This window comes from Mustela lutreola, chromosome 11 (genome assembly GCF_030435805.1).
Source record: "Mustela lutreola isolate mMusLut2 chromosome 11, mMusLut2.pri, whole genome shotgun sequence".
Classification (NCBI taxonomy): Eukaryota; Metazoa; Chordata; class Mammalia; order Carnivora; family Mustelidae; genus Mustela; species Mustela lutreola.
Genome location: NC_081300.1, coordinates 68,416,418 through 68,443,398, shown reverse-complemented (window position 1 = coordinate 68,443,398; position 26,981 = coordinate 68,416,418). Strand labels below are relative to the sequence as shown.

General features: G+C 42.1%; 1 protein-coding gene across 3 annotated transcripts in view; it reads right to left on the bottom strand.

The window, feature by feature from the left end:
• Window positions 1-26,517, bottom strand: part of PISD (phosphatidylserine decarboxylase) — a 44,657-nt gene extending 18,140 nt beyond the window's left edge. Inside the window, exons 1-3 of one of the 3 annotated variants that reach the window (XM_059140946.1) lie at window positions 26,388-26,517; window positions 13,968-14,047; window positions 10,289-10,464 (exon numbers count right to left, since the gene is read on the bottom strand). In XM_059140946.1, coding sequence (XP_058996929.1) covers window positions 10,289-10,464; window positions 13,968-14,047; window positions 26,388-26,452 — 321 coding nt within the window. In that variant the 5' untranslated portion in view covers window positions 26,453-26,517. Of the gene's footprint in view, window positions 1-10,288; window positions 10,465-13,967; window positions 14,048-26,387 lie in introns of those variants that run through there. The other 2 variants (XM_059140941.1, XM_059140942.1) reach the window with 2 other exon arrangements.
• Between the last annotated feature and the right edge of the window lie 464 nt (window positions 26,518-26,981).

The window sequence follows — 26,981 nt, the reverse complement described above, 5'->3', positions numbered from 1 at the left end:
TTTTGCTTATTTATTTGACAGAAAGAGACACAGTGAGAGAGGGAACACAAGCAGGGGGAGTGGGAAAGGGAGAAGCAGGCTTCCTATCAAGCAGGGAGCCTGATGCAGGGCTTGATGCCAGGACCTCAAGATTATGACCTGAACCGAAGGCAGACGCTTAACAAATGAGCCACCCAGGTGCCCCAGGACCTAAAATTTTTCCTTCTTTTTTCTTTTTTTTAAAGATTTTATTTATTTGACAGACAGAGACACAGTGAGAGAGGGAACACAAGCAGGGGGAATGGGAGAGTGAAAAGCAGGCTTCCTGCCATGCAGGGAACCCAATGTGGGGGTTCGATCCTAGGACCCTGGGATCATGACCTAAGCCGAAGGCAGACACCTAATGACTGAGCCACCCAGGTGCCCTAAAATTTTTCTTAAAGAAAAAAAAAAAAAAAAAAAAAAAAAAAGACCTAAAAATTCCTTAGAAGAAAACAGGAAAAAAATCTTCACAATATTGGATTCAGCAATGACTTCTGGGATAGGACACCAAAAACAAAGGCAATAAATGCAAAAACAAATAAACTAGACTTCATCAAAATTAAAAACTTTTGTATATCAAAACATACTATTAAGAGAGTGAAAGTACAATTTATGGGAAAAAATATCTGCAAACACATATATCTGGTAAGGGTCTAACATCCAGAATATACAAAGAACTCCTACAACTCAACAACAAAAATCCAACCACCCAATGTAAAAATGAGCAAAGGAGTTGAAGAAATAAACATTTCTTCAAAGAAGCTATATAAATAGCCAATAAGCACGTGAAAAAGATGCACAACATCATTACTCATTAGAGAATGCAAATCAAAACCACACTGAGATGCCACCTCACAGCCACTAAAACAGCTATCATCAAAGTGAGTAAGTTTCGGCAGGGATATGGAGAAACTGGAATCCTCCGCATTGCTGCTAGTGGAAACGTAAAATGGCATGGCCGCTGTGGGAAAGTCCAGCAATCCTTCTAAAAGTTAAACACTTATGTCCATGTGATCCAGCAATTCTACTCCGAGGTACACACCCAGAAGAGCTGAGAGCAATGACTCCAGCGTGTTCTTGTACATGCAGTGTTCACAGCAGCGCTATTCACAATAGCCAACAACCCAGTAGAAACAAGCCAGTATCTATCAACAGAGGACTGGATAAATGAAATGTGGTATACATCCATACAATGGAATATTACTCAACCTTAAAAAGAAGTGAAACTCCAATAGGATGCTACAACATGTATACCTCTTGAAAATATAGAGCAAACGTCTGATTCCACTTATATGAAGTACCTAGAATAGGCAAATTCACAGAGACAGAACTGGTGGTGACTAAGGGTGGCAGAAGCCGAGGGCAGAAAAAAAAAAAAAACAGTATTGTTTAATGAGTACAAAGTTTCTGTTTGGGACAATGAAAATGTTCTAGAAATAGAGAGTGGTAATGGAAAGTACTATGAAGGTACTTACTACCACTGAATTGTGTACACTTAGAAGTGGTTAAAATGGTGAATTTTAACCACCCAAATTCATATGCTGAAGTCCTAATTCTTAAAGCAAAGGCATCTGGAGATGGGGCCTTTGGGAGATAATGAGGTCATGAGGGTAGTTTATCAGAGTGAAAAAAGAGAATAAAGAGACCAAGACTGTGGGTAAGCACACAACACCAAAATATTCTGGGAGGAGAGGAAGAGAGTTGCTGTTAGAACAACGAGCAAAATGACTTAGAGAAGGTGAGGAGAAGGGAAAGAAGCAGGAGGGGTTTGGGGAGAGCACACCAACGAACACAAAGCCAGCGACACAGCGAACGTAGAGACGATGAGAACAGAGTGTACAACAGAAGCGAGGCGAGAAAGGGTGTCTCCACGTCCCTCTCCTCATTCCTCTCCTTGTCCCTTTCCTCGCGCTGCACCCCCCCCCCCAGAGATTATGGATCAACAGTTTCCTGTTAATGTGACCTGTGACCTCTCCTTTCCTCCCAAACACTTCTCTCAGCCAGTGAGGAAAGTGAAATCACTGGTTAACACCTGTAAAGGACATGCTGGACGGCTGCAGCATACAGAGAGGGCTCTGGCTGAACTCAAAGCACAGGGGCAAAAGGGCAGCCAGTGCCTTACACCACTGTAACAAAGGGGTAGAAGAGTCTTAAATGGTGGTGACAGCTTCTATAAGCAGTCATTCCTGATATACAACTGTAATATTGTGGTTTGTAAAAAATATGTATTTGGTCATTCATTTGAGCAGAGCACATTTCTCATAAATAATTGGTCACTGGGGGCGCCTGGGTGGCTCAGTGGGTTAAAGCCTCTGCTTTCGGCTCGGGTTGTGATCCCAGGGTCCTGGGATCGAGCCCCGCATCGGGCCTCTCTGCTCAGCGGGGAGCCTGCTTCCACTTCTCTCTCTGCCTGCCTCTCTGCCTACTTGTGATCTCTGTCTGTCAAATAAATAAATAAAATATTTAAAAAAATAATAATAATAATTGGTCACTGTTCCTGGCTCTCAGCTCCCAAAACCCTTGGAATTTCCTGAGTGACAAGAACAATGGAAGCATCTTTTGTTATACTGTGTGGTCTTTTGTCTTCAGCTCCTAAAATCATTTGACAGCCATAAAGCTGAAATGGGTGTTTTGTTAATGATAACAACTCTCTCTCCATCACTACTGGATTTATGTTAATGAGATGACCTCTCGAAATCCTGTAAGGATAGGGAACTGACCACAAAAGAGAGGGGGAACTTTCAGACCCACCCTCTGACCTCGGGGGAGGGGAGAGGGACTAGAGGCTGAATCAATCACCACTGACCAGTGGCTTAATTAATCATTCATGCCTATGTAATGAGACCTCCATAAAACCCAAAAAAGATGGGGTTCAAAGTGCTTCCAGGCTGGGGAACCACCTGGAAGCCACCTCTGTGCCACCGTACAGAGCCCCATACTCCATGAGAACAGAAGTTCCTTCTTTCAGGACCTCACCCTAGGTATCTCTATCTGGCCGTTGATCAGTATCCTTCAATATCCTTTGTAATATACTGATAATCTAGCAAGGAAAATGTTTCTCTGAGCCCTGGGAGCTGCTCTAGCAAATTAGCTGAACCTAAGAAAAAGGTTATGGAGACCTGCGATCTATAGCCATTCAATCAGAAGCACCTGGACTTGCAACTGGCATCTGAAGAGAGTTAGGAAGGCAGTCTCGTAGGGCTGAGTTCTTAACCAGTAACTCAAAGTGGGGAGGAGGAGGTGGTGGAACCTCCAACCTATAGCTAGTCAGTCAGAAGCACAAGTAACAACTTCTGAAAGCATCTGGTGGGGGGAGGGACAGTCTTGTGGGACTTGAGCCCTTAATCTGTAAAATAGGATGCGATCTCTGGGCAGATAGTGTCAGAACGGAGCTGAACTGTAGGATACCAAGTTGGTGTCAAGGGCCCTGCTTATTGATGTAGTGAAACACAACCTCCCCCGCCCTGCAAGCACACACATTGGAACTGGTTCTAGAACCTTTAAGGATAAAACAGACCCCTTCAAGTGTCCCTGCTGAAAAGAGTTCTACTTGTTTGTAATGAAACCCAAATGACTACATCAATAAAGAGCTAGGTTCTCGAAGGTGGAGAACCAGAAAGGTGGGAGCTATGCAGAAAACCCCATAAGGGATGCCTGGGTGGCTTATTTGGGTAAGCATCTGCCTTTGGCTCAAGGTCATGATCTCAGGGTCCTGGGATAGAGGCCTGCATTCTCCCTTTTCTGCTCTTCCTGCTTGTACGTGCTCTCTCACTCTCTGACAAATAAATTTTTTCAAAAATCTATGAATAAATAAATAAGTATATCCCATTTGTTAAAATCTCTTAAAAGACAAATCTAATTCATAGTGACAGAAAGCAGATCAGTGATTGCCTTGGAGCCATAGGTGGATACTGACTACAAAGAGGCACATGTTCCCTATCTTGAGTGTGGTACTGATTACACAGGTACATATATTTACCCAAAAAACCCCAATGAAATGATACACAGATGAATGGAACAGAATAGAGTCCAGAAATAAACCCACACTTACACAATCTGTAATAAAGGAGGTGAGAATAGACAATGGAGAAAATGCCAACTCTTTAAATAGTTCTGGGAAAACTCAATAGACACATGAAAAAGAATGAAATTGGTCCACTTTATTACACCATATACAAAAATAAACTCAAAATGAATTAAAGTCCTAAAAGTAAGACCTGAAACCATAAAACTCCTAAAACAAAGCATAGGCATAAACTCTAAGGTGATGATCTTGGCAATATTCTTTTGAATCTGTCTCCTCAGGCCAGGGCAACAAAAGCAAAATTAAACAACTGGGACTACATCAAACTAAAAAGTTTTTGCACAGCAAAGGAAAACCATCAACAAAAAAGAAAAGGCAATCTATTGAATGGGAGAAGACAGTTGCAAATGATACATCTGGTAAGGGGTTAATATCCAAAATACATAAAGAATTTCTACAACTTGACACCAAAAGAAGTCAGTCAATTAAAAAATGGGCAGAAATTAACATCATTAATCATCAGGGACATGCAAATCAAAACCACAACTCGTTATCACCTCACACCTATCAGAATGGCTAATATCAAAAAGATAAGAAATAATAAGTGTTGGCAAGGATGTGGAAAAAAGGGAACCCTCATGCACTATTGGTAGAAATATAAATTGTTGCAGTCACTGTGGAAAACAATCTGAGAATTCCTCAAAAAATTAAAACTAGAACTGTCATACAACCCAGCAATTCCACTCCTGGGTATTTATCTGAAGAAAATGAAAATACTAATTCAAAAAGATACATGCACCCCTAAATTCACTGCAACAGTATTTACAATAGCCAAAATATGGAAGCCACCTAAATGCCCACAGATAAATGAATGGATAAAGAAAATGTAGTAATATACACATAGTGGAATATTATTCAGCTACAAAAAAGAATGAAATCTTGCCATTTGTGACAACATGGATGTACATGCAAGGTACTACGCTAAGTGATATAAAGACAAATACAGTAGGATTTCACTTATATGTAGAATCTAAAAAGCAAAACAGAAACAGACTGGGGCACCTGGATGGCTCAGCTGGTTGAGTGTCTGACTTCCAGGTCATCAACTCAAGGTCCTGGGATCAAGCCCCAAGTCAGGCTACCTGCTCAGCGGAGAGTCTGCTTCTCCCTCTGCCCCTCCCCCTATACTCACACTCTATCTTCCCCTCTCTATCAAATAAAAATCTTTAAAAGAAGTTTTTTAGGGTGCCTGGGTGGCTCAGTGGGTTAAGCCACTGCCTTCGGCTCGGGTCGTGATCTCAGGGTCCTGGGATCGAGTCCCGCATCGGGCTCTCTGCTCGGCGGGGAGCCTGCTTCCTCCTCTCTCTCTCTCTGCCTACTTGTGATCTCTCTCTGTCAAATAAATAAATAAAATCTTTTTAAAAAAATAAAAAAATAAATAAATAAAGAAGTTTTTTAAATAATAAAATAAAATAAAAAAGCAACAATGAACTATATGCTTAAAAAGGGTATGTTTTACTATATGGAAATGATACCTCAGTAAAGTTAACTTAAAAAATTAAATCATCGGGGTGCCTGGGTGGCTGGCTCAGTCAGTTAAGCATCTGCCTTCCACTCAGATCAAGATCCCAGGGTCCTCCCTGCTTAGTGGGGAGCCTGCTTTTCCCCCTCCCACTCCCTCTGCCTATGCTCTCTGTCAAATAAAAATGTTTTTAAAAAATTAAATCATCATACCAACATTATTTACAATGGCCAAGACATGGAAATAACCTAAGTGTCCAACGGATAACACACACACACACACACACACACACACACAATGTATATATGTACATACATACAATAGAATATATTATTCAGCCAGAAAAAATGAGGAAATCCTATACTTGCAACAACATGGATGAACCCTGCAAGCATTATGCTAAGTGAATTAAGTCAGAAAAAGAAAGACAAATACTGCATGATTTCATTTATATGTGGAATCTAAAAAAACAAATAAAAGGTTAAAAAAAGAAAGAAAGAAAGAAAAGAAAATGAAAAAGAAAAAGAAAAAACCCAGACTTGGAGGAAAAGAAATCGGACTCCAGGGAGTGGAAGGACACAGGGAATTAGAAGAAGGTCAAAAAGTACAAACTTCCAGTTACAAGAGAAATTAAGTACTAGCGATGGAACATATAACCTGATGCCTAGAGCCAACACTGCTATCACAGAGGAAAGTACAGCAAGGTAATCCTAAGAGTTTGGGAAAAGTTTTTTCTTTTTTCCTTTCTTCTTTTTTTTAAATTATATCTAGAGAGATGATGGATGTTTGCTGAATCTATTCTGACAATCATTTCGCAATATATGTAAATCAAACCATCATGCTATATACTTTAAACTTACATAGCGATGCATGTCAAAATTAAATCACCTTTGAATAGCCAAAAAATATGTAAGTAGAAACATTCTGTAAAGATATGCTAATGTTAAAAATGCTTGCCTGCTTCTGAAGAGTGGAGATGAAATTAGTAGGGGCAGAGAGTGGAAGATATCTTTATATGTAACTCTTCATTAGTATTTGAATTTGTACATGATTGTGTTTTATTTAAAAATTTTAAAACTAGGGGGGCCTGGGTGGCTCAGTGGGTTAAAGCCTCTGCCTTCGGCTCAGGTCATGATCCCGGGGTCCTGGGATCAAGCCCCGCATCGGGCTCTCTGCTCAGCACGGAGCCTGCTTCCCTCTCTCTCTCTGCCTGCTTCTCTGCCTACTTGTGATCTCTGTCTGTCAAATTAATAAATAAAATCTTTAAAAAAAAAATTTTTTTTTTAACTATCTCATTTAAAACAAAAATTAACAATATGTATTCCTAAATACCCCAAACCCCAGAAGGGCTAAGTTCCCCAAAATGTGAACTGTGGTTTCCTGTGAGTTGTACAATCCTGGGTCATCACTGTTTCGTCTTCACATTTTATAATGCTTTCTAATTTAAAAAAAAGTGAGCTATTTCCCCGTTGAGGAAAGTGATGCCATATATATATAAAGAAAGAGCGGAGCTGCTGGAACCTGGATGCTTCTGAACACCCTCAACAGGCTATACTACTCACTTTGCTGCTAGTTACAGAGTTTCCTTCATCCCATCAAGCAAACACATAAGCTTCATTTCCACTCAGCCAACTGCATGAGCTTTTTTTGCATGCATGACTCTTAGAGCAAGCAAAGATTTTCTTAGACCTATAAAAACAGAACCTAGTGGGCACCTGGGTGGTTCAGTTGGTTAAGCACCTGCCTTTGGTCCTGGGATCAAGTCCCACATCAGGATCCCTGCTCAGTGGGGAACCTGCTTCTCTCTCTACCCTTCCCTTATGCTCATGATCTCACTCTCAAACAAATAAAAATCTTTTAAAAAAATGAAGGAAGGGGGTGCCTGGGTGGGTCAGTCGTTAAGCTTCTGCCTTCGGCTCAGGTCATGATCCCAGGGTCCTGGGATTGAGTCCCATGTCAGGATCCCTGCTCAGTGGAAAGCCTGCTTCTCCCTCTCCCACTCCCACTCCCCCTGCTTGTGTTCCCTCTCTCGCAGTGTCTCTCTCTGTCAAATAAATAAATAAAGTCTTAAAAAAAAAATAAAGAACAAACCCAGGAAGATGAAACAGCATGCCAAGGTGCTACAGCTGAGCTCAAGTCTTCAACTGTGTCTGACACCTGCCTCCCCGCTGTCCCTCTGCAAGAGCTGTGCCCTCTCCCCACACCCCCGAGTGGAGTTTGCGGTGAATGAGGCAGCGCAGAGTTTGGGGTTATGGTTTCTTCTATACTGTTGGAAAGGGAAGTGAAGGGAGAAGGGAGGACAAGGGAGGGAGGGAGGAAGGAAGGGAGGCAGGAAGGAAGGACAGACAGACTTAAATTGAAATAAAGTAAAGATATGGGGGCGGGGGGAGATGGGTATAAATCCTTAAAGAGTCCCAGGGGCTCATCTCAGCATAAGTACCAGCCAGTCCTCTTTCAAGCTCTAGAGATGCCACACTTGACCCAAGGATATGAAGAGATTATATTCCAGCAAAATTAGCAGCAGCAGTTTTCATCTGCCATTCAAAAAAAGAGCCCTGAAGGGAACCTTACAGCTCATCTGCCCATGATTCCTAAATCATCAGAATCACTGAAGGGACTTTTTAAAAACAAAGATCTTGAGCTTGCCCAAACTTTCTAAATCTCCAGGGGTGAGATCAAAGAATCCGTAGTTTTTAAAGCTCCCCAACAATCCTGATGATTGACCAGATTAGGGTACTCTCATTTTTCATGAGATGCCAGTGATTAGGTGGGGCAGGGGCAGAACTAGAATCCAGTTTGCGACTGCCAGTCAGCACTCTCCCTTCTCACAACCTACTGTCTCTCCTTTGAAATCCTACAATGTCTACTCAGAGTCCAGACCATTTCCCCTTCATGAAGTGAAATGCTGGCATCCTGCCTGTAAACCCAACAGTCCTGTGGCCATTTTACTCCACCAGAAGAACCGTATCTAACTGAAACCCAACTCTTAACCAATAGGGGCTTCAGATCTCACGCTCCATGGGGCCACTCGGATCCAGTGTTCTGTTACTGTCCAGGCCCCAGAACTTATAAGCCAATCAAACCTGTCCTCCCTACAAATGGTTGTCTTTCAGGTATTGGCTCCTACATGGCAGTAATACTAATTATTCAAACGGTGAATGCTAAAAAAATACTACTGACATTAGTCTTTATGATTTTGGAAGTCACAGATTTCTTCCAAATGTAGATTCTCTTGGAAGACCTTTGAAATGGGTGGGAATTTGCTGAACAAGCATGCAAAGCTTGTCGCAGCGTGACTCAGCCTGCAAACACGTGGGGTCAGAGAGAAGCTACCTTGGGCCGAACACTTGAGCGGCGTCATATGATCACAGTCTAACAAGTAGTTTATTAGCGTAAAGGAAAAGGTATATTTACAGAGGAAACCACCAATGTCATGGGAAATAGAGTACAGCAAATTTTAAAAGTGTGACTCACATACTACACAATTATCCTTTGCCAAAAGGATTTTGTCAGATACTTCCAGAAGACAAAAAACCTTTTTTCTTTTTTGGTCTGAGATAGGCTACTATAAAGTCCAAGATGTACGAACAGGCCAAAAAAAGGGTAGAGAAACATGGGCAAGCAAAAAGGTACCTCTTGGCGTAATACCCACATCTGGATCTGTAGGGCCGGCTGACTAAGTCACAGTTTTACAGGACTGTCGGAAATCAGAGGAAATCTTTACACTGTATTCTACTGGAGAAAGAGGGTCTAAACCAAAATTCAAAATAGGATTGTGGGAGGAAGCCTGTAATGTAGCATGTAATGCCAATGCCAACAAATATTCCTAGATAAACTCTGCAAGAGCTAGAAGGAATCTCAGAGGGGTTCCAATCCAGCCTGCCTTATAGTTGTTTATACTACTTATAGCATAGTCACACAGAGGACCGGATGGCAAGTGACATGTTCATACAGCTATTGAGGGACATGGTTAGGACTCGCCTTCAGAACCCACATGCCCTGGCCACTGGATTCAAACAAGCTAAATTACCAATATAGAGAGATTCATGAAGAAACCCAAACGCATCATTCCAAATGCCATAAAGTCTCCCCCCACTTTTGCCCAGGCTACTGATCTACTGATGTTTCAGATTTTTCATTTATTACACTATGGCTGAAAAGAAGGCATTTTTAAATTTACACCTTAACGTTCAATTTCAACATTTACTGAATGGCTGTTAGGTATCATCCTGGGCCACGAGAGCGCAACTGAATAAGACAGTTCATTGTACTTCACACATGGCTCAACAACATCAAAGCCTGCCCTGTTGTGGGGGAAGCATTTCAAGCAGTAACAATAATGGAATTTGATTATTTCAGTCTGGTTCCTGGTAAGAACTTATCCACATCACAAAAGTCCCACCATTTCAGCTTATCCGTAGACAGAGCAGAGCATAAACGACTAGGACATTAGGTCCCACACAAGGCATGAAGTCTGAGGATTGCAATTGCAGGTAATTGCTACTCAGAGCCCTTGGGGAGACCAGGCGTAGGTGTGGACACAGAAAAGAAGCCCAACATGACGCCAAAGGCATAACGTCTGTGTCTGGCCAAAAGCCCACTGGAGACATGAGCTCCAAAGAAGCACATTTCATTTTTTCAAACATTTCAACTTTGAGGCAATTTAAAAAGTGATAGTTGTGCCTAGTGAGAACTCAAGGTGGTTCCACCTTTATTCCTACCTCCCAGTGACCAGCAAGTTTGGGTGGAATCTCCAACCCCAGCTTCTCCAGCTCTCGCTCCCTGTATTTCTCATATTGCCGGTAACCTGCATACCCACCGCCTGTCACCAACAGAATGGGCAGGGGACGGAGCAGAAACAAGGTACGAGCAGGGGCAGTGTGGACTCTTCTGGCATCTGTAACAACAACAAAAAAAAAAAACAGGAAAATTTTGAGACTGGGAGAAGGGACAAGGATGAGTCATGCAAACAGCACTAGAATGAGGTCCAGGAAACACCAGTGCATCTTAGATAGGCAGGTGCGACCTTGAGTCACTATTAAGACCCTTCTGGGGCTGCCTGTGTGGCTCAGTTGGTTGGGCAGCTGCCTTTGACTCAGGTCATGATCCCAGGGTCCTGGGATTGAGCCCCACATCTCTGCTCAGTGGGAAGCCTGCTTCCCCACTCTCCTTCTGCCCCTCCTCCAACTTGTGCTCTCTCTCGCTCTTTTTCTCAAATAAGTAAAATTTAAAAAATAAATAAATAAAAAAGAATTTTAAAAAAGACCTTCTGTCTCCAAATTCTACCAATATGTAAGGGACAAACATCTTTGTGCGTGTGTGTGTGTGTGTGTGTTTTATTTTTTAGATTTTAGATCTTATTTATTTGACAGAGAGAAAGAGAAAGAGAAAAACAAGCAGGGGGAGCAGCAGAGGGAAAAGGAGAAGCAGACTATCCACCAAGCAGGGAGCCCAATGCAGGGCTCAATTCTAGGACCCTGAGATCATGACCTGAGCAGAAGACAGACACTTAAGCGACTGAGCTACCCAGGTGCCCAAGGGACAAGCATCTTTCCTATGAAACTACAATGCACCTCAATTGCCACCACAGCCAGAGAATGTAAGATGAAAACACTGTACAAAGAGGTCAAGAAACTAATCAAGGTTGCCAGGCTAGCTACCACCAGATCCAGAACTGGGAATCGGGCACCATTTCTCACCCAGGACTCTCTGACCTTACTTCTACAATCTAGACCCAAATCTGACCAGACACAAGTATTCTCAAATGCAAACTCCCATAAGATCTTATGATTCAATAATAAAAAAAGACAATCCAATTTAAAAACATACACAGGATCTAAATAGGCATTTCTCCAAAGAGGATACACAAATGGCCAATAAGCACATGAAAAGATGCTCAACATCTACTATTGCTTGAACTGTATCCCACCCCAGAATTCACATGCTGAGTTCTAATTCCCAGTACCCAGAATGTGACCTTACTTGGATACAGGGTCTCTAGAGAAGTAAACAAGATAAAATACGGCCATCATGGTGGGCCCTAACCGGATAACGACTGATGTACTAATATAAAGGGAAAACTTGGAGACAGACATGCTTATAAAGAGAATGCTGTGTGAAGATGAAGGCAGAGATCAGGATGATGCTTCTGGCTTCCATGAGAAGCCAGACCAGAGGCATGGAACAGGTTTCCCCTCACAACCCTTAGAAGGAAGCAGCCCTGTGACACCTTGATCTCAGACCTCTGGTCTTCAGCTTGAGTAAGTTTCTACTCAAACCACTCAGTTTGCAGTACTTTGCTAGCACAGCTGTAGCAAAACAACACATCATTAGTAAACAGGAAAATGGAAATCAAAACCATGGTGAGATACCACTTAACACCCACTAGGATGGTTATAATAAAAAAGACAATTAGGGGGCACCTGGGTGGCTCAGTGGGTTAAGCCTCTGCCTTCAGCTCAGGTCATGATCCCAGGGTCCTGGGATTGAGCCCCGCATGAGGCTCTCTGCTCAGCAGGGAGCCTGCTGCCCCCTCTCTCTGCCTGCCTCTCTGCCTACTTGTGATCTCTCTCTCTTTGTCAAATAAACAAATAAAATCTTAAAAAAAAAAAAAAAAGACAATTAAGTGCTCGCAAAGATGTAGAGAAAGTAGAACACTCATACATGGGCCAGCCACTTTGAAAAACAGTTTGTCAGTTCCTCAAAATGTTAAACATAAAATTACCATTGTGACCAAGCAATTCTGTTATTAGGGATATTTCTGAAAGAAATGAAACCGACACCTACACAAAAACTTATATAAAAATGTTCAGTAGCAGCCAAAAAGTAGAAACAACCCAAATGTCCATCAACTGGTAAATGAATTAAAATGTGGCGTATCCATACAAAGGAGTATTATTTCATAACACAAAGGAATAAAGTACCAACACATGATATAATATGAACCTTAAAAACCTTATGTGAAAGAAATGGGGAGTGATAGTTTAAAGAGCCAAGTGCTGTTACTGGCTTGGGGAAAGTGGGGGGGAATGAAATTCTAAAATTAATAGTGGTGATGGTTGCACAATTCTGAATATACTCAAAGCCACCGAACTGCACTTTAAAAAAAGATGAATTTTATGGTATATGGATTATACCTCAATAATGCTGTTATTAAAACAAAATCTCAAGAGCTGAATCACCAGGAGCCTATACAAAACCAGAGAATACCCTTCTTACTACCTGTGACTTCCAATGGGAGGAAGCCCTCCTGCTCCCGACATGACCAGCTCCCCCCAACATGTTTTGGGTGTTGCTGTTTTTTCTTTTAATGAGCAAGTGTGGGTGTCATTAATCTCTTCCATCTTCTAATTATTCCTAATGAACCCTTACTAGTTCACAACTAAATATTCTGTCTCTGACCAAGAAAGACTGACCATAAAGCAACTTTCTGAAATAACTGGTGACAAGCGAAGTGCTGTTCCCTCCTCACTGCAGTGAGCCCTCACCCTAGATGGACTAGTCACGTTCCACTGAATGTTGCCCGCTACACTAGCCCTTTGACTACATGTCTTGCCTTCTTAGAGGCTTACTTTGCCTCCCCAAAAAGAAATTGTTAAGTAGAGACAGCCCTCCACTACTGACCACCTCTCTGCTGGACTTGTCACTTTATAAAAGCACAGCTTCTCTGCAGATTCAAGATCATGGCTCAGGTACTGTGGCTCCCCTTCTATCCTTCTTGTGATTCCCACGTGGTCCAGCTTGCAAGTCTTAACTAAATAAGGAACACCCAGATATGCTGCTATCTACCGTTATAAACATTTTGTTTTCATTCTCTTTAACAAATTTGTTTTATTCCCAAGGTCCTCTCATGGTCAGTTCAAAATGGCTTCTGGTATGATCGAATAAAAAGAATATCTTACAGAATCAAGCTCCGTACAAAATCAAAAAAGTCCATAATCTAGTTTTTATGAGGGTGTGGGAAACTGTACTCATGAGCACCTCGTGCTCATATGCACACAAGCTGGAACAACCCTCCTTGAAGAACAATTTGGCCTAAATGCCATCTTGTAAAATACACAAATCTTCTGCTCCAGCAATTCTAGTTCTACAGATTTATCCCGAAGCTACACCAAAATATGTTACCTCAGAAATATCTATAATAGAAAAAACCTAGAAACAACCTAAAGGTCCAACACCAAATGGTAGTCTTCAACAGAATACTATGCAGCCAGTAAAAATGATGAGGTAATGATCACTAGGGCTCCAGTGATGACTGTCTACAAGACACTCTAAGCACCCCACAGATATAAGGTCAGTTAATTCTACTAACAATGCAATAAAATAGGAGCTGTCTATCCCAGTGTACTGATAAGCAAATTGAAGCACAGAGGCCAGCACCACCTCTAACTGTCCACTTACTTGTATAGAAGGCTCTGACAGGCAGCTTTCTTAAGGACTGTAGGACGTGGCTCACAGCAGTGTTCTCACAGTGAAGAAGGCTATAATCAAGCAAAAATGAACCATTAAACATTTATTTTTAAAAAATTTCTTTTTTTAAAGATTTTATTTATTTATTTGACAGAGAGAGATCACAAGTAGACAGAGAGGCAGGCAGAGAGAGCGAGGGAAGCAGGATCCCTGCTGAGCAGAGAGCCCGATGCGGGACTCGATCCCAGGACCCTGAGATCATGATCTGAGCCAAAGGCAGCGGCTTAACCCACTGAGCCACCCAGGCGCCCTATTTTAAAAAAAAATTTTTTTTAAATTTTTTTAAGAAGGCTCCTTGCCCAGCATAGAGCCCAACATGGGGCTTAAACTCACAACCCTGAGGATCAAGACCTGAGCTGAGATCAAGAGTCAGCTGCTTAACTGACCAAGCCACATAGGAGCCCCTATTTTAAAAAAAAATTTTTAAGATTTTATTTATTTATTCGAGAGAGAATGAGAGAGTACAGGGATGACTGGGTAGCTTGGTGGATTAAGCGTCTACCTTTCCTTAGGTCATGATCCCAGGGTCCTGGGATCAAGTCCCACGTCAGGCTCCCAGGGAGCCCATTTCTCCCTCTACCTGCTGCTCCCTCTGCCTACTACTCCCCTTGCTTGTGTTTTATCTCTGACAAATAAATATTTTTTTTTTAATTACTTTAAAAAATGTTGGAGCACCTGGGTGGCTCAGTTGGTTAAGTGACTGACTCATGTCATGATCCCAGGGTCCTGAAAATGAGCCCCACGTCAAGCTCGCCATTGAGCAGGGAGTCTATTTCTCCCTCTCCTTCTATCCCTTCCCCCTGCTCATGGTCACTGGCTCCCTGGTGCATGCGTGCTCTCTCTCTCAAATAAATAAATAAAATCTTTTAAAAAGTTTTTTTTAACATAGATCAATTGGCAAAACTTGAATACAATGTATAGATTCAATCTTATACCAATCTTAATTTCTTAGTTTTGACCACTGTACAGTGGTTGTGTAAGAAGATGATTTTGTAGGAATAAAAGCTGAAAAGTTCATAGTGAAGGAGTACCAAATCTGTAATTTTCTCTCAAGCCTTTTACAAAAAATATAAATATATATATTTATAATATATATTATATATTTAATAATAATAAATATTATATATTATATATTTTATATATAATATTTTATATATATATACACAACCACATACACATGTATACAGAGAGAAGAGGAAGGGAGAATAGTAAAGCAAATGCAGTTGACATTTGGGAAATCTGGGTGAACGGTTTTCAGGAATTCTATTCATTATTTTTATAACTTTTCTGTTAAGTTGAAACTACTTCAAAATAGTTAATTTTTTCTTAATTAACATAAGATCATAATAGACAGTAAACCCAGCACTCTTACAAAAAGCCTTATGTTTCCATACCACAAAAGAACAATTGTACTTGTAAACATATAACTCTTATTCATTCAGGAATCTAATACTGGTAGCTGAAACTTTAAATTCTAAATGTCTGGCCTGGAAAAAAAATGACACAAATAACCATGTGAACTATTCTAATATACTTCAAGTCTAGAAGGCTCACTTAATTTAGAATTTTTGAATTCTTTTTGTGGCTACTTTGCTATTTTGTCAAGCTAGTTTGACAGAATGAAAAAAAATTACCAACAACTTTTCACAGCTTTCCACTCTAAAGAACCATTCTTTCTTTCTTTTTTTTTTTTTTTTTAAAGATTTTATTTATTTATTTGACAGACAGAGATCACAAGTAGGCAGAGGGGCAGGCAGAGAGAGAGGAAGAAGCAGGCTCCCCGCTGAGCGGAGAGCCCAATGTGGGGCTCGATCCCAGGACCCTGGGATCATGACCCAAGCCGAAGGCAGAGGCTTCAACCCACTGAGCCACCCAGGTGCCCCACAAGTAAAATCTTTTTTTTAAAAAAAAAAAAAAAAAAAGGAAAGCATTCATCAACTTTTAGTTAAAAATTGGATCTCCCCTAATCAAAGGAAATATTTCCCTTTCAATTCAGATAGCACTTCGGTTTCCCCCTAATTTGACCTGAAATCTGAAGGAAAGAAACTCCTTGCCAGTAGCGCTTCTTCTCTGCTGGAGCCCTTTATGATAGAAGCAGTAATTTAATAAACATCTACAATGTCACTTTTGTGGAAAACAGAACTCTGTGTATGGTCTTCCTACAATAATGTTTACTTTCATGGATATTTAGTATTTACATCTTATATAGATAGTCTCCAAACATGATCAGAATTGACTTAAAAACACCCTCACTGCATCGTGCTAATAGGGCTAACGTGATGAACCTGATGCTCCAATAGGTGAGTCAGGTTTGTATGGAGATAAAATATGGGACCATGATAATCACCACCACAAAGGCCAGAGAGACATACAGCTACTAACACAAAGAAGGGTGATGTTTCAGTATATGAATGTTCTTTCAGCACTGAACAATGCTCATTTCTTAAGACTAAAAACTCCCACTACAAAAGCTAAAAGCCTCAAACCCTGCTTTCCAAAAAGCATTAGAACAAGAAGTATAAATCTGACTAAAGGTACATTGTTGTCTTCTATACACTGCTGTGTTATGTGTCTCAGAATGAATGCTGAATCCCCCAACTAAAAGAATGTTTGTAGACTGTTGAATAAGGCTTCTTTTTTCCCTCCCTTAGCTGGGGGAGGTAGGAATCAGAGACAATCGTCTATCCACTGGAACCAGACACACGGCACACGGGTGGTTTCTCTTGCATGTAGGTCTTCCCCCTTGGAAGCCCTACTCCAGAACACAGAGCTCAGCTCTCTTGTATACCGCCTTAGCCACAGCTCCTGGAAAAAATGCCCAGCAAATGCGCCATTACACCAATTTGTCTTTTATTACTGGACTGTTTCTATCCTCATATAAACCCTATACTGTCTCTAATCTTACATAAACACTGTCCACCATGCATCCTTGCCTAGCTTCCACCCCACTTTTCTTCTCTCCTTTGTAACAAGCTCTTAAAAAGAGCTAGGTTCACTCTCAACCATAAAAATCCTAGAAGAGAACACAGACAATTTCTCTGACATCAGCTGTAGCAACTTTGTTCTAGATAGGCCAAATGCAAAAATAAACTACTGGGATTATGTCAAAATAAAAAGCTTCTGTACACGGGTGCCTGGGTGGTTCAGTGGGCTGAGCTTCTGCCTTTGGCTCAGGTCGTGATCTCAGGGTCCTGGAATTGAGCCCCACATTGGGCTCTCTGCTCAACAGGGAGTCTGCCTCTCCCTCTGTCTGCCTCTCTGTCTACTTATGATCTCTCTATCAAATAAATAAATAAAATCTAAAAAAAAAAGCTTCTGCACAGTGAAGGAAACAATCAACAAAACTAAAAGGTGGGGGTAGGAGGATGGGGTGGCAGGTGATGGACACTGAGAGGATATGTGCTATGGTGAGTGCTGTGAATTGTGTTAAGACTGATGAATCACAGACATGTACCCCTGAAACAAATAATACATTATATGTTAATTTAAAAAAAAAACTAAAAGGCAACCTATGGAATGAGCTGGGAGAAGATATTTGCAAATGATATACCCAATAAAGGGTTAGTATCTAAAATATATAAAGAACTTATAAAACTCAACACCCAAATAATAAATAATCCAAATAAAAAATTGGCAGAAGACATGAGCAGACGTTTCTCTAAAGAAGACATTCAGATGGCCAACAGTCATATGAAAAGGTGCTCATCATCTATCATCAGGAAATACAAATCAAAACTACAATACAAAAAATATACAAATACAAAAGAAATACAATACAAAAAAATACAAATCACCTCACACCTGTCAGAATGGCTAAAATCAACATAAGAAACAACAGGTTTCTTCTGACAAGGTTGTTAAGAAAAAGGAACCCTCTTGCACTGTTGGTGAGAATGCAAACTGGTGCAGCTACTGGGGAAAACAGTATGAAGGTTCCTCAAAAAGTTAAAAACTTATGACTCAGTAATCACACTACTGGATATCTACTCAAAAAATACAGAAACACTGGGGCACCTGGGTGGCTCAGTGGGTTAAGCCTCTGCCTTCAGCTCAGGTCATGATCTCAGGGTCTTGGGATCAAAGCCCGTGTCAGGCTTCCTTCCCTCCTTCTCTGCCTGCCTCTCTGCCTAATTGTGATCTGTCAAATAAATAAATAAAATCTTAAAAAAAATACAAAAACACTAATTCAAAGTAATACTTGTACCCCTCTTTATTTTTTTTTTAAGATTTTATTTATTTATTTGACAGAGAGAGATCACAGTAGACAGAGAGGCAGGCAGAGAGAGAAAGAGAGGGAAGCAGGCTCCCTGCCGAGCAGAGAGCCCGATGCGGGACTCGATCCCAGAACCCTGAGATCATGACCTGAGCCGAAGGCAGCGGCTTAACCCACTGAGCCACCCAGGTGCCCTGTACCCCTCTTTATAACAGGATTATTTACAATAGCCAAGATATGGAAGCAGCTCAAGTATCCACCTGATGAATGGCTAAAGAAGATGTGGTGTGTGTATAAATATACGTATATATACACACATACACGTATGTATATACCTGTGTGTATACATATATCTATACATATAGTATATACATATATCTATATGTATCTATATGTATAGATATATGTACACACACACATATATACATATATATATGTATATACACACACACACCACACACAATACATATACACAGGCAATGGAAAATTATTCAGCCCTAAAAAAGAATGAATCTTGCCATTTGCAATGACATGGACAGAGCAAGAGAGTATATGCTAAGCGAGATAGGTCAGAGAAGGACAAATAACAAATGATTTAACTCATACATGGAATTTAAGAATCAAAAAAATGAACAGAGGGCAAAAAAGAAAAAAACGGGAGAGACAAAACAAGAAACGGACTCTTTATAACTACAGAGAACAAACTGATAGGTACCAGAGGGGAGGGGAGTAGAGGGATGAGTTAAATAGGTGATGGGGATTAATGAGCACACTTGAGATGAGCATTGTGTGTCCTATGGAATTGCTGAATCACTATATTGTTGAAACTAATATAACACTGTAACATGAAACTAATGTAATACTGTATGTTAACTAACTGGAATTAAAATAAAAGCTTAAAAAGGGCACCCGGGTGGCTCAGTCAGCTAAGCATCTGCCTTTGGCTCAGGTCATGTGGGATGGAGTCCCACATCTGCTCCCTGCTCAGTGGGAATTTGCTTCTCTGCCTTCCCCTGGCTCACATACCTTCTCTCTCTCACTCTCACTTAATAAGTAACATCTTGAAGTAAAATAAAATAAAAAATAAAAAACTTAACCAAAAAAAGACCTAGGTTCACTTCCCACCCTCTCTTAATCCTGCTCAACCAGGCTTTTCTTCCTATCCTGTCACCTCTTGTCAAGGTCACCAACAACCTCTGTGTTGCCAGCACACAATGTATGTTTCTTGGGTCTCATATTATTTGACCTCTCACAGCAGCATCTGCCACAACTAATCCCTTTCTCTTTTTTTTTAATTGAGGTATGACTGTCATATAACATTGTTAGTCTCAGGTGTACAACATGAGTCAGTATTTGTATACATTGCGAGACGCCTGGTGGCTCCGTAGTTAGGGGTCTGCCTTTGCCTTGGGTCATGGTCCCAGCATCCTGTGCCAGTCCCAAATTAGGCTCCCTGCTCAGCGGAGAGCCTGTTCCTCCCTCTCTAGCTCTGCTGTTTGTGTTCCCTCTCTTGCTATCTCTCTCTCGTAAATAATAAAATCTTTTAAAAATTTTGCATATATTGGTGCGCCTGGGTGGATCAGTGGGTTAAGCCTCTGCCTTCGGCTCAAGTCATGATCCCAGGGGCCTGGGATCAAGTCCCGCATCGGGCTCTCTGCTCAGCAGGGAGCCTGCTTCTCCTCATCTCTCTCTGTCTCTCTGCCTACTTGTGATCTCTCTCTCTGTCAAATAAATAAATAAAATCTTTAAAAAAAAATTTTGCATATATTGCAAAATGATCACCACAGTAAGTCTAGTTAACATATGTCGCCATACAGCTACAAAACTTTATTATGATTAACTACACATCCCCATGACTTATTTATTTTACAACTAGAAGTTTGTATCTCTTGACCTCTTCACCCTTTCTCCTTCCTGAAACACAACTCTCACATGAGTCTAGGACGCTGATTTTCCTCCTACCTTTCTGGCCTCTCCCTGCCTTCAAACTGTTGCCATGCCCACGTTCAGATCTCATCTCCATCTACACTCTTCCTAGAGTTGCTCATCCAGTTCCCTGCCTTTACTTTTTTTAATTTTAATTCCAATATAATTAACATACAGTATTATATTAGTTTCAGGCGTATAATACAGTGATTTCAGCAATTCCATACATCACTCAATACGCATCACAACAAATGCATGGCTTAATCCCCATCACCTATTTCACTTAGGCCCTCAAGCACCTGTCTTTAAATAGCCAGACACTGGGCGCCTGGGTGGCTCAGTGGGTTACACCACTGCCTTCGGCTCAGGTCATGATCTCAGGGTCCCGGGATCCAGTCCCGCATTGGGCTCTCTGCTTGGCAGGGAGTCCCTTCCTCTCTCTCTGCCTGCCTCTCTGCTTTCTTGTGATCTCTCTCTGTCAAATAAATAAATAAAATCTTAAAAAAAAAAAATGTTTTAAACAGCCAGACACTGATGATTCCCTCACTGCTCCTTCAGAGATGTCCAGACTCATTTTTTTTCAACTGGCTACTCAACATCCCCACTCATCATCATCTACAAATTGAGTTTGTCCAAAACACAACTCTTAACCCTCCCTAACTCCCCTTCAACCTGCTCCCCCCCATCCCCAGAGGTGTCCAACTGTGGTGTGACTAGTCTGTGTTTATCAAATCCATATCATCTTCTCCCTGGACACCAAAAACATGGAGTTTGCCAGCTTCCTCTGCAGTAGGGTGTGACCACAAAACTGTGTTCTAACCAATGTGAAGACCATTCAGGTTTTCCAGGAATCCACCTCCAGGCTTTCCCCTTCAGCTGGCTCACTGCAGAAAAAAGTGAAGAACTTGGGGAGCCATGTGCTAAAGACAGCAGGAGCATCTTTGAATTACTGTTGTCCCACTGATCAGAAGGACCCACTGGGACTTTATTAAGATCAAGACATAAACTTACTGTGTTAAGTTAGAGATCCTGGGGTTTACCTGCTGCTATAGCAACATTTCTATTAATACACAATCTCAGCAAAAGGTATCACCCCTCACACAGCTACACAAATCAAAACCCTAAGACTCATTCTTATAGAGGTCCTTTCTTTCTCACTATGCATATTCAGTACACTGGCAAGACAGGAAAACTTCCTTTAAAATATATTTATCTGGGGCGCTTGGGTGGCTCAGTTGTTAAGCATATGCCTTGGCTCAGGTCATGATCCCGGGGTTCTGGGATCAAGCCCTGCATCAGGCTTCTTGCTCAGTGGGGAGTCTACTTCTCCCTCTCCCTCTGCCTACTTGTGCTCTATCTCTGTCGAGTAAATGATTTTTTTAAAAAATCAAAAAATAAATTAAATAAATAAAATATATCTTTATCTGCCAAGGAGCACTTGGCTGGCTCAGCTGGAAGAACATGCAACTTGTGGGACGCCTGGGTGGCTCAGTTGGTTAAGCAGCTGCCTTCGGCTCAGGTCATGATCCCAGCGTCCTGGGATCGAGTCCCGCATCGGGCTCCTTGTTCAGCAGGGAGCCTGCTTCTCCCTCTGCCTCTGCCTGCCATTCTGTCTGCCTGTGCTCACTCTCTCCCCCTCTCTCTCTCTGATAAATAAAAAAAAAAAAAAAAAAAAAAAGAACATGCAACTTGTTCCCAGTCTTAAGTTCAAGACCCATGTTGAGTGTAGAGACTACTTAAAAAATAAACTTAAAATGTGTGTTTGTGTGTGTATCTTTACCTGAAGATTTTTCACTGCCACCACTACTCACACTCCAGCCCAAGACACCTGATTCTCTTACCAGATGACTATGAAGGCCTGTTCTCCAGTCTCCCATTTTCATTCTTGGCCCTCTACATACTATTCATCCCAAAACAGCCAGAACGATTTTTTCAAAACAGAAAATAAAACCAGACCCTATATACTAATTCCTTGCTGGATTCTCCGATATCCTGCTGTTTTCCATCTTCTCCTTACTCATTCCTGTTGCTGCTCCTAGGACCCACCACACCTTGGCCTCTTCCCACAACCTGCATTTGCTGTTTGTTCTACTGGGCACACCCTTCTATGTGACTCACTCCCTCATTAGTCAGTTCTGTGTGAAAAGGTGTTCTACTGAGCTTGGCTTTCCTGACCATATGCCCAAGAGTTGTCCCCATGAAGTATTAACCCTTTAATTGCTTTCCTTTATTTTTTTTCCTTTTTTTTTTTAAGATTTTATTTATTTATTTGACAGAGAGAGAGAGATCACAGAGAGGCAGGCAGAGAGAGAGAGGGAAGCAGGCTCCCCACTGAGCAGAAAGCCCGATGTGGAGTTTGATCCCAGGACCCTGAGATCATGACCTGAGCCAAAGGCAGAGGCTTAATCCACTGAGCCACCCAGGTGCCCCTATTTTTTTTTCATAGCTACCTAGAATAAGAGATTACATATATATGTGTGAGTATGTATGTGTGTGTGTGTGTGTGTGTGTATAGATAGATAGATAAATCTCCACCTATTTGTTTACTGTCCATAAACCTTTTTTTTTTAAATTTTTTAAAGATTTTTTATTTATTTATTTGACAGACAGAAATCACAAGCAGGCAGAGAGGCAGGCAGAGAGAGGGGAGGGGAGCAGGCCCCCCGCTGAGCAGAGAGCCCGATGTGGGGCTCAATCCCAGGACCCTAGGATCATGACCTGAGCTGAAGGCAGAAGCTTAACCCACTGAACCACCCAGGCACCCCCATAAACCTTTTTTTAAAAGATTTTATTTTTTTGACAGGGAGAGAGAGAGAGAGAGCACAAGTGGAGGGGGGAGCAGTAGGCAGAAGGAAAGGGAGAAGCAGGCTCCCCGTTGAGCAAGGAGCCTGATGCAGGACTTGATCCCAGAACTCTGGGATCATCACCTGAGCCAAAGGCAGACACTTAACTGTCTGAGCCACCTAGGCGCCCCAACTGTCCATATTCCTTGATGAACATAGGGGTCTGCCTTCTTACTGAACTCCAATCTCAGTGGTGAGAGTAAGTCCAGAGGGATGAATGGATAAGTTTAATCAGATGTCTCTTCTGAAGCTGGTTACTCATGTGGGTATCCTGCAAACAGGTGATTAAAACCCATGACTGAGCATACAAGTCTAATTGTATGGCTCACTGCCACTCACTAGCAGTGTGACTTTAAAAACGTAATTAATTCTAAGCCTCAATTTCTCCACCTGTTAAAACAGGACCTACCTCAATAAGATTACCTGAGACAATCATGAAAAACAGGCACCTAGTTACATATTACTATTATTCAAAGTAACAGAGTTTAGGGGCTCCTGGGTGGTTCAGTTGGTTAAGCACCTGCCTTCAGCTCAGGTCATGGTCCTGGGGTCCTGGGATGGAACCCTGGGTTGGCCTCCCTGTTCAGCAGGGAACCAGCTTCTCCCTCTCCTCCCCATTCGTGCGAACACGCTCGCTCTTGCTTCCTCTCTCAAATGGATGGGTAAAACCTTTAAAAATAAACAAACAAATAAATAAGTAAATAAAATAGCAGTTTATATTCATTACCAATTGTCTATGACCAGGGGCTCAGTCAGTGGAACATGTGACTTATGACCTCAGAGTTGCAAATTCATGCCCCACGTTGGGAGTAAAGATTACTTAAAAAAAAAAAAAAAAAAAAAAATTTGCCTATGACCAATGTCCATGCTGATTGGTTTGTGCCCATACAGTCACGGTTATAAAATCCTTTAACATCATCTATGGTGGTGATGCTTGAACTGTAGTCTTCTTTTTTTTTTTTTTTTTTTTAAGATTTTATTTATTTATTTGACAGAGAGAGAGATCACAAGTAGACAGAGAGGCAGACAGAGAGAGAAAGGGGGAAGCAGGCTCCCTGCTGAGCAGAGAGCCCGATGATGCGGGGCTCAATCCCAGGACCCTGAGACCATGACCTGAGGTGAAGGCAGAGGCTTAACCCCACTGAGCCACCCAGGCACCCCGAACTGTAGTCCTTCTATCACCTCTTTCTGAAGTTATGAAAATTCTCCTAAAAACGAACTGGCAGACCTTCTGAAGGCCTTATTCCACATTCTATCTTGTATTAGTGTTGAGCGTCTTCTCTCCCTTCTACTAAACTGCAAAGTTCCTTAAACACAAAGCTTATTCCAAATACCATATCTCATAATTCGTTTCTTCCCTCCCTTCCCCCATGGTTCCTGGCACTATGGTTTGCAGTGGTAGGAATATTATAAATATTTCTGAATCAAAGTCTTGCATAAGCAACCACTACCTAGTTACTAAGTCCATACTTAACCTGAACCTGAGAATCATCTGAAGCACTTGCAGCCCCAAGCTACTACACCTACTGAATCTGAATTTGGCAGCAAGGTGGGGATATATCTTGGAATCTCAATTTCTAATAAACATCCACCCTATTATTTTATCAAACAAGTTTGGAAAACACGGCCATTAATTATCACCCAAGATGTTGCTTTCTCTTTGTTCTATCACCTGCCACACATCACCCAGTTACCAAAAACTCCCCTGCAATACGAGGCTTTCATCTATATGTCTCACAGACATACTTTACTTAAAACCTAAGAAAATACTGACTTTTTGTTTTTTATATGTATTAATATATAATACCTTTGAAAATTAAAAATTTGTACTGTGTCCAAATCCTCATCCCTTCCAACCCCCGCACCTAAATCCAGTCTCATTTAATCTCCATTGATACTAAAGTATGACTCCCCGCCTCCAACCCCCTTTTTTTTTTTTAAATGATGGTGAGTAATGCTCCCCATCAGCATTTTTTTAAAAATATCTGAAGAGTGGGCGCCTGGGTGGCTCAGTGGGTTAAGCCGCTGCCTTCGGCTCAGGTCATGATCTCAGAGTCCTGGGATCGAGTCCCACATCGGGCTCTCTGCTCAGCGGAGAGCCTGCTTCCCTCTCTCTCTCTCTGCCTGCCTCTCCATCTACTTGTGATTTCTCTCTGTCAAATAAATAAATAAAATCTTTAAAAAAAAAAAAAAAAAAAATATCTGAAGAGTGTCATTTTTAGCTTTCTAACTCATAACATAGTTTAGCTGAATTCGTGGCTGGTATCAATAGCAAATCAGCACAGCTGGTATCAATATCAAATCAGAGACCCTCAGTCCAAATTCCAACAGTTACCCCACACTGCAGAGCCTTCTCCTAAGAGAACTACACCATTTCTGAATAGTCAGTGATAGTAGAGTAAAGCTTTCATGGTAAAGCCAATGACAGTTTCTGTTCCCTCTCAGTCCAAATCCAGTGTCCTTTTACTTGCCAAATCACAATGACAGGTCACCACCTCTGGTCACAGAGCAAGTTTTGGTTAACGCTGACAAAATTAACCCTGCTAGAAAAACAAAAATCACTGTGCATCTCTCATACCCTCGCTCTCTGAAATGACACCAAGCAGACAACTCTGAGTCATAGCTACCAACATTTTAATCCATTTTCCGGGAGTCCAAATGCTCCCAAGCTATTTCTGAACAATAACTGCCCTCATGGTGGATAGTCTGGGGGAAAGGTCCGTGCATGAGGCTGGTCAGGGGCCTGGCTCTGCTACTAACTGGCTGGGTAAAACTGAACAGGTCTCTCCCACACTCAAGGCCTCAATTTTGCCAATTCGAAAAACAGCTGGATTCAGATGATCCCTCAGATCTCTTCTAATTCTAAGAACCTAAGAGGTGGGAGTTAGTCCCCAGACTAACGAAGACCCTAATTCCTTACAGACTATTTGGGATCACCCAATCAACCTCTTTGCTTCAAAGACGAAGAATTCGAGATGAAAGTCCCCGGCTTCCAATCCAAAGCTCTTCCCACATCGTACTGCCCTTCCAGGAACACAAACCCCGAAAGACATGTCCAGCCTAGCCTCGACTCTAGTGGACGGCACGCAGCCTATTCCATCTGTTTTGTTTGTTTGTTTGTGTTGTCCCTTCTGCATTTCCACTTAGCTGGAAAGGGCAAAGCGAGAGCGCTCAGGCCAGACCCTAAATAAATCCGGACCTCCCTAAGCACCGGCAGTCGCACCTGCTCCCGAGCTGAAGGTGGATGGCTCAGTCTTTACCCGACCCTTCCTTAGGGAGCCCGCAAAAAAGAAACGGTTTCTCCCTCCCGACACTCCGGCTCGGACCAGGCCGCCTCCCACCCGAGACAGCCTCTCCAGGCAACTGTACCTGCTCCGCCACGGTGCGACCACGCATAGCAACCTCAGGAACCTCGACCTCACGGACGCCGCCATCTTGTGTCCTCCTTCTTGGTGGACCACGCCCCCTATCCACACTTGTGGCGCATGCGTGTGACGTTACGCACATAGAGCTCACGGGACCAATGAAGAACGCGGTGGGCTGTGGGCGGAGACGGCTAAGCTCCACCCTATGGCTGCTCCTCAGCGCCCGCCCGGCTCTTTGGGCACCTCCAGAACCAGGTTTGGTAGGTTCCTGTTGTGCTATATTGAGGCCTGGGTGCAAAGTCCGCAGTCTTTCTTCCTACTGGCGTGCGATTCCTCGTGCTCCTGGAGGATGAGTCACCCAAGCGAGATCTGAGAATGTATCAGTTTAGCCAATTCCCTTAATTACAAGTGGAGAAGCCAAGAGCACCCACCACTCCTTTTATTCCGGGCTTCCTAATTACCAGGCCCTGTTCTGAGCACTTTGCGTGCACGGTGTCTCGTTCTTACTTTCCCAAACTGAAGAAATACAGCTCCACTTTTTCCTCCCCCAGCCTGCTAATCACAGTTGTCTTCACCGGACATTTGACACAAGAGTATA